This window comes from Scardinius erythrophthalmus, assembly GCF_964197995.2.
Source record: "Scardinius erythrophthalmus genome assembly, chromosome: 17".
NCBI lineage: Eukaryota > Metazoa > Chordata > Actinopteri > Cypriniformes > Leuciscidae > Scardinius > Scardinius erythrophthalmus.
This window is the reverse complement of record NC_138237.1, coordinates 37,256,180-37,263,495: the sequence shown is the minus strand read 5'-3', so window position 1 is coordinate 37,263,495 and position 7,316 is coordinate 37,256,180. Positions and strand designations below refer to the sequence as shown.

General features: G+C 41.1%; 1 protein-coding gene across 1 annotated transcript; it reads right to left on the bottom strand.

Moving 5' to 3' along the window:
* Positions 1-711: 711 nt before the first annotated feature.
* On the bottom strand, positions 712-5,776 carry arsib (arylsulfatase family, member Ib). Its single transcript, XM_081390501.1, has 2 exons — positions 5,139-5,776; positions 712-2,241 (listed from the first exon to the last, which is right to left on the bottom strand). Exons 1-2 carry the CDS (start codon positions 5,465-5,467, stop codon positions 840-842), a joined length of 1,731 nt encoding a protein of 576 aa, XP_081246627.1. The 5' UTR covers positions 5,468-5,776; the 3' UTR covers positions 712-839.
* Between the last annotated feature and the right edge of the window lie 1,540 nt (positions 5,777-7,316).

Below are 7,316 nucleotides of genomic sequence, written 5' to 3'. Positions count from 1 at the left end.
CATGGTGAATCTAAAATGCCTCTGATTGGCCACTGCGTTCATGCACTTATATACATGTCTGTGATTGGCTACAATCCTTAACGCTGAAACAACACAAGGAGTTTCGTTTCGTTTTTTAATAATAATGTGTCCTCCAGTGCCCGGGCTCAACTGTACTCGGGATATTTTCCGAGTCTAAAATGTCAGAGTCCGTGACAAGTCCGAGTACAAGTTCACCTGAGTGCGTGACAAGTCCAAGTTAGTTCAATATTCGAGTCCCCCAACTCTAAGGCTTATGCCCAAGTGTCAGAGAGATCACATAAATCTCATCTGTGTGTATATTTGTGTGGTAAATCTGAATAAGACTTGTGAATGTGGGTGTTTCTGCGCATGGGTTGAGACAGAGCAAAAGGAGAAACCAATATTGTGACCGAAACTTCACTAAACTTGCAATAGAGACCCATAGTGTCTGTGAGAGAATAAAACTTTGCAAAAGAGACGAGTGAGATTCTCAAAAGAGCAGCTCTGAACGCACTGAAAAACAACTACATTGTCTTTCCAATCTATAGAAACGTTCTCCTACAGAGCTGAATCTGAATCTTAGCATTAAATTGAGCAATTTGCCGTTGTTCTTGAATACAAAGTTGACTTCCGATCAACTACTGATCAACCATTCAAATAAATTTCTCAGGCAGACACAACACTCATGTCTCGATGGCATAAGTTTTCTAATGAGATCAGCTTATGCCCTAAAAAAAAAGGTGTGATGTACAGATCTCGTTTAATATTTTTTGGGTTCAAAACATTTAAAAAATTCAGACACGTTCTGGGGATACCATAGATTTATATTACATCCTGTCTTATATCTGTTTTGACATGATCTTTAAATTAAACTTCTTGAAGAAAGATTGTAACTTGCAGAGCCTACATTTTCTTTTGCGATTCTTTCCTCTCTTGTAATAAATCCCATCCCAGTTTTCCTCCTCTTCACCTTCACCAACCCAAGGTCTCCAAGCACCTCCATTCAGACTAGGGTCAGCACGGGTATCGTCTGGCGGGTAGCGAACAGGTATTGCTGTGCGATTGTACAATACTAGACGTGCCAGTAGCTCCTTGACAACATCAGGCCTGTGCACTGCAAGGTCATGGCGTTCACAAGGGTCGCCTGTAACATTGAAAAGCCAAAGCGATTTCCTTTTTTCTCCAGTCTGTCGCTCCAGGTTCCACCAGCTGCTAGGAAAGTTCGTGAGAACCTGGGGTGGCACCCAATCCCCAAGTCCAGGGTCGCCCGTCAAGAGTTTCCAGTCACCGACTCTAATGGCCGCTTGCACGGTTGTGTCCCACAGTCCATGGCCCTCCTTAAATGAGCCCCGACTGCGCCGGTGGAGAGGGTCGATGTTGTGAAGAATTTCCAGTCGTGGAGATTCCTTCCCTTCACTAATGGTAGGCCAAACATCAAACCCATCTAATCCCGGATACTGTGACACATTCCCCCCAGCAAGTCCAACAAGAGTTGGATACCAGTCAGTAATGTGAATAAGGGCTCTGCTGACCCTTCTTCGATGGCGTATCAAGGGACTGTGCACGAAACCCACTCCTCTAATACCACCTTCCCAATATGTTCCCTTGCACCCTCGTAGGGGCCAGTTACTGCCCCCTGTGAGCGGCTGGGCTCCATTATCAGTGGAGAAGATGACGACGCTATTGCGGTAGAAGCCATATTTGCGCAGCGCGTAAGTTATGTTTCGGACCGCCTCGTCGACGATGGAAACCATGGCTGCGTATTTCCTGCGGGGAACGTTGCCCATGCGGCGAAACGGATAGATGTATTCTTTGGGAGGGTTTAGAGGTGTATGCACTGCCTGAAGGGAAAGGAAGATAAAAAGAGGCTGACTGCTTGAGTCGTGCGTTGCTAAGATTTTGCGCACTCTCTGGGTGTAGAGGTGAGTTGAGTACTTCCCCCCTCTCCCCCATGCCACTGACTCACCTTCGTGGAGGTCAAAGCCACACAATGACTTGCCGTCACATGAGCCATATGTATAATAGTCCACACTGCCAGTCAATGAACCGAAGTAGGTGTGAAATCCACGACGTGTGGGCAAACAGTCTTTCCGATAGAAGCCCAAATGCCACTTGCCCACCATGTGAGTGGAGTAGCCAGCCTCCTGCAAGCGTTGAGGGAGCGTGACCGCATCCAGAGGGAGGCAGTTGGGTTGACGTGGTCTGATGATGGAATGCTGGAGGCCGGTGTGAATTTGATATCTAAAAGAAAGCATAAATACATTCTTAATGCTCGGAAAGAGAGATAAAGCAAGAATTGAAACAATAAGCTTTTTACACCTGGTTTTAAGGTTGACATGAACTTAAATCTGACCCTATTTACTTTCTATGGGCCCTATCATACACCCGGCGCAATGCGGCATCAGGCGAGTGTTTTTTGCTAGTTTCAGCCCGACGCAGTTATGATTTTCACCTCCTGAGCCACATTGTTTAAACAGCAAATGCATTTGCGCCCATCTGTGCGCCCATGAGCTGTTGGTCTGAGAACAAGTGTGTGTGTTCTGGCGCATTGTTGGCGTGTTGCTATTTTGAGGAACTGAAATACACTGCGCCACTGACCAACTGAAACCTGGTCTAAAGTCAATGGCGCAGTATTTTTTTTGTTATTTAAAGGGCGCAATAGTAATGTGCACCTTTAGGCGAGTCCACAACGCGTGTACACACTGCTTATTACACACACAGGGATGCGCAGCAGCACACAAACATGCCAAATATTTAAAATAGAAGGATTACAATGTAAAAGATTATTATTATGTACATAAAGATATGGTGAATCCGGCTTGTCCCGTAGATGGTCTGCTTGCGCTTTAACACACACACACACACACACACACACACACACACACACACACACACACACACACACACACACACACACACACACACACACACACACACACACACACACACACACACACACACACAAACACACACAGCTTTAACCTCATGCACGAGCAGATCCGTTTCCTCGCTAGAGAAACATTCTGTTTTTACGCTTGCAAGTTCCGCCATGTAAATAGCAAATCCGCCATGGCGCGAGCACAACTGCCTTTTAAAGGGAATTGGAGATGAGACTCTGATTGGTTTATTTCACGTAATGCCCAAACCTCACCCATAGCTCATTAGGAGAATAGGATTCACATTGGCAACATTTCTGTTTCTTCTACAGGGCAGCACATAATAATGCTTATGATTATGCTGCACCTAACCAGATTCTTGTATATGTGAGCAACTAGAGACCCAGCATGAGACGTACTGTACCGCTACAACTCCGTCAGTCTTTGCCAACTCATTTGTCATTTTTTACCATCGTCAGATGAAGGTTTCTGTTCATTTTGAAATAATTTTTTATTCTTTTTTTTTTAGCTTCCGGCAGACAGCCTACAAGTCGCCTTACGCCAAAAGAGTAACACTTGACGATGAATGACGAAGGATGTAGGAGTATCGTAAGTTTTGACCCTCTTGCGGTTCAAACACACAGGGCTGGGCAACAAACTCAAGCTCCTCCCACATTTCTCTTTAAAAATTGTTGTTTTAGACTTCTAATTCTAATTCGTGACTGGTGGTTTGCTCAATCCTCAGCGCTTCCGCGTTCGTCATTACGTTGTGTTGTGCGTCGGGTCAAGGGTTACTGCCGTAAGCTAGTATTTTAGTCGATAAAGTTTTAAATATGGATATTTTTCTTACACTAACACATCGCTTCACTTCAGAAGGCCTTTATTAACCCCCCAGAGCCACGTGGAGCACTTTTATCATGGATAGATGCACTGTGATGGACTTATATAGAGCCATTCACTGCCATTATAAAGCTTGGAAGAGCCAGGACATTTTTTAATATAACTCTGATTGTATTTGTCTGAAAGAAGAATGTCATACACACCTAGGATGACTTGAGGATGAGCAAATCATGGGCTAATTCTCATTTTTAGTTGAACTATCCCTTTAAGGCAGCTACAACTGAGGGAAAAAATGTGGTTGAGGTGGAAAAATATTTAGTTTTGTCACTGACAGAGTTGACAAATGCTCACCAAACTCTTTATATAGTGATATATATATATATATATATATATATATATATATATATATATATATATATATATATATATATTTATATATATAAGGTCGGAAGCATCAGGGTGTTTATTAATATAACTCCAATTGTATTCGTCTGAAAGAAGAAAGTCATACACCTAGGATGACTTGAGGGTGAGTAAATCAATAATTGCAATGATTGTTTATGGTTCATTAAACAAACATGAAAAACATTGATCAAACCCTTTCCAATAAAGATCTGTAAGGTTTACTTGGATTTTTACAAAATTATCTTTAAAATATATTACCCTGAAATAAGGGAGTTTTTATAACCCTTTTACATTCTGATTTCAGTGAACCTCTTTCATTTTAAGAAAACGTGCAATTTCTGTGTATTATTAAAAGTATGGTAACACTTTACAATAAGGTTCATTAGTTAACTTTAATGAACTAATGAATTAATGTTTTAACATGAACTAACAATGAGCAATACATTTGTTACAGTATTTACCAATCTTTGTTAATGTTAGTTAATAAAAACCCATCTGTTCATTGTTTGTTCATGTTAGTTCACATGCATTAAATAATGCTAACAAATACAACATTTGTTTTACTAATGTATTAGTAGGCTAAATGTTGAAATTAATATGAACTATGATTAATAAATGCTGAAGAAGTATTGGTAATTCTAGTTCATGTTAAGGTCACTAATGTTAATAAATTGTAAAGTGTTACCAAAAGTATTGTGTGAAAGAGGTGATAAGGTGAATGACCTGCCGGTGCATCTGCTTCTCAGAGTCAGCAGAAAGGTCTCTTTAGTGTCTTAAGTTATAGTAACCATGACCTTAGCTTGTAAACTGTTAGTGTGTACAGGACTGGTCCACATGTGCAATAATTGTTTATGGTTCATTATGAAAAACAGTGATCAAACCCTGATCTGTAAGGTTTACTTGGATTTTGACAACATTATCTGTTTTTATAACCTGATTTTAGATTCTGATTTCAGTTGAATCTCTAAAAAACCGTGTAATGTCTGTGTGTTCTTATTAAAGTATTGTGTGAATGACCTGCCTGTGATGAGCTGGCTGCGGGACGGGGTGCACAGCGGCTGCACGTAGTAGTTCTCCAGTCGCACTCCCTCGGACGCCAGTTTGTCCAGCGTCGGGCTTCGGACGTCCCGACTGTGATACCCGATGTCATTGAAACCCTGGTCATCTGTCAGGATGAAGATGATGTGTGGAGGCTGTCTGGGTCTGAAAGCTGTAGTGATGTCCTCTCGGCTCGATCTCAAGCCACTGGAAGACGACAAAGAAGTTTGGAGACCGAGGAAGAGTCCGAAGAGCAAACATAATGCCATCCACCTCGAAAAGAGCAGCAACCCGAACAGCGCACTCATCGGGGCAGAGAGAAGAGAGGAAAATCTTCGGGCTTTGCTTTCAGTGTTAATTTCGTTAACGAAAACTATGACGAAAAATGTGCGTTGACAACCTTTTTTTTCCCCCTGACTAAGACAAGACGATGAGAGACGACACCACGATAACTGGGACTTCTGTCAACACATGCAATATCGTTGACGGAAAAATACAAGACTGAAATGTGTTTAAAAAATAAATAAAAACTTGACTAAACCACTTGTTTTTGTCGAATAAAGGAGGAGACAACACATTACAGACTCTTTTTACGAGTGATCATGCTTACGGTTGCCAGATTTCAATGATTTAAACCCCCAGTCAAAGCTTTTCTGTTAAAAGAACACGTTTTCTACCAGGTCTTTTCAATAGCATCTGGCAACCGTGCGCTCTCTCCACACTGCTGAAGAAGCGCGGATCTGAAAACAGACAATTAAGATGGAGTTTACAGCTAGGGTGACCAGACGTCCCGAAGAATTCAGGACAGTCCCGAAATCCCGAATCCGGCCCTAATTGTTCCGAAAATTACACTAAAGAAAATCTTGAGCCAGGCCACCCAGCATGTATTTGCTCCTCCAAGCCATGCATTAAAATATATTGTTAGTCATTGTCATCTAACTGTTCTTTTATGATTGTGCCTCATATAAAACTTCTATTTGTTTTATACAGTCATTGTCAACATTTTATCATTCATTCACCTCTTAACAAAGTAATAAAACTAATCTAAAAAGGTTAACCAGTATTATAAAAATGGCAGTGGCCCCTCAAATTAAACTACATACTTGTCAATACACATCAACCACAGTCTCTAAAAATAATTGAGTGACAATATAATAAAAAAAAATCCTTTTAGATGTGGAAAGGCTTAAGTAAGATTAAATCAAGTCATGTCCCACCAAAGAGAAATGTTGTTTTTCTGACAGTAAAATTACATAATTTTAGCTTATGCAGTTGCTAAAATAGCAAAATATGAAAATTGGGCAGACAAAAAGAAAGAAAAAGTGTTGTATACAAGTTGTATTCACTTTCTACTCCCGTTGAATTATGTCAGAATGATGTTAATATCACAAATACCGTTCACTGAAAATAGAGTACAGTTGACAGTTTATATGAGGATAGAAAACTTTCAGATATTGAGTTTTAAAATGCCGCTTCATCATAGATTGTCCCACAAAATGACTGGTTCTCTCGGGAGCAGCGATTCTAGAGATGTAAAACAGTTTAGATCTAAAACGTTTTGAGCTCGTCCACTTTCTCCACTTCCAGAGGGAGTTGAAAACACATTCGACCGGATTGCTTTCGTAGTGTAAACGCTCATGTGATCGAGTGTGTTCAAACAGCCACTATAGACCGTCTTCTCTCCGTCTACTGGATAATGAGTGAACATTATGAGAAGAGCTCGAGCCGGACGGGGTTTAGACTTTATCAGCTGGAGACACGAGTTTGGTTTGAAGATGAAAAATGTACCAAGCACAATGTTCTCTCACCATTCCAGATTTCTAACACACACTCACAGCGCTCGGCAGAAAAGAAAGCTGATGCTCTCCGTGTGTTTTTCCATCATCTCCGGTCATCTTCACATGTAAATTGCGCAAACTTATTTGGTCCATTAGATCGAAAGATCTAAGATGGATTATAACACCAGGTGTAAACAGGAATGACATCCACATGTGACCCGATCGACCAAAACGGTGTAGACAGGGCCTTTATGACAGCAATGAACAGTAAATATAGGTGCAGGAAATATGCAAAAGAAACAAAGGGGACGTTCACACGCCATAAAAATGTTTTAGGATGAAACCTACTAAATGATAACTTATGTCAGGTGGCATATAG

What these genes read in the sequence shown, in the direction of transcription:
- arsib (XM_081390501.1), bottom strand. Translation starts at nt 5,467, where the DNA reads ATGAGTGCGCTGTTCGGGTTGCTGCTCTTTTCGAGGTGGATGGCATTA. An exon ending in AGCCAGCTCATCACAGGCAG is followed by an intron (nt 2,242 to 5,138) that starts GTCATTCACACA and finishes GCTTTCTTTTAG; the next exon opens with ATATCAAATTCACACCGGCC.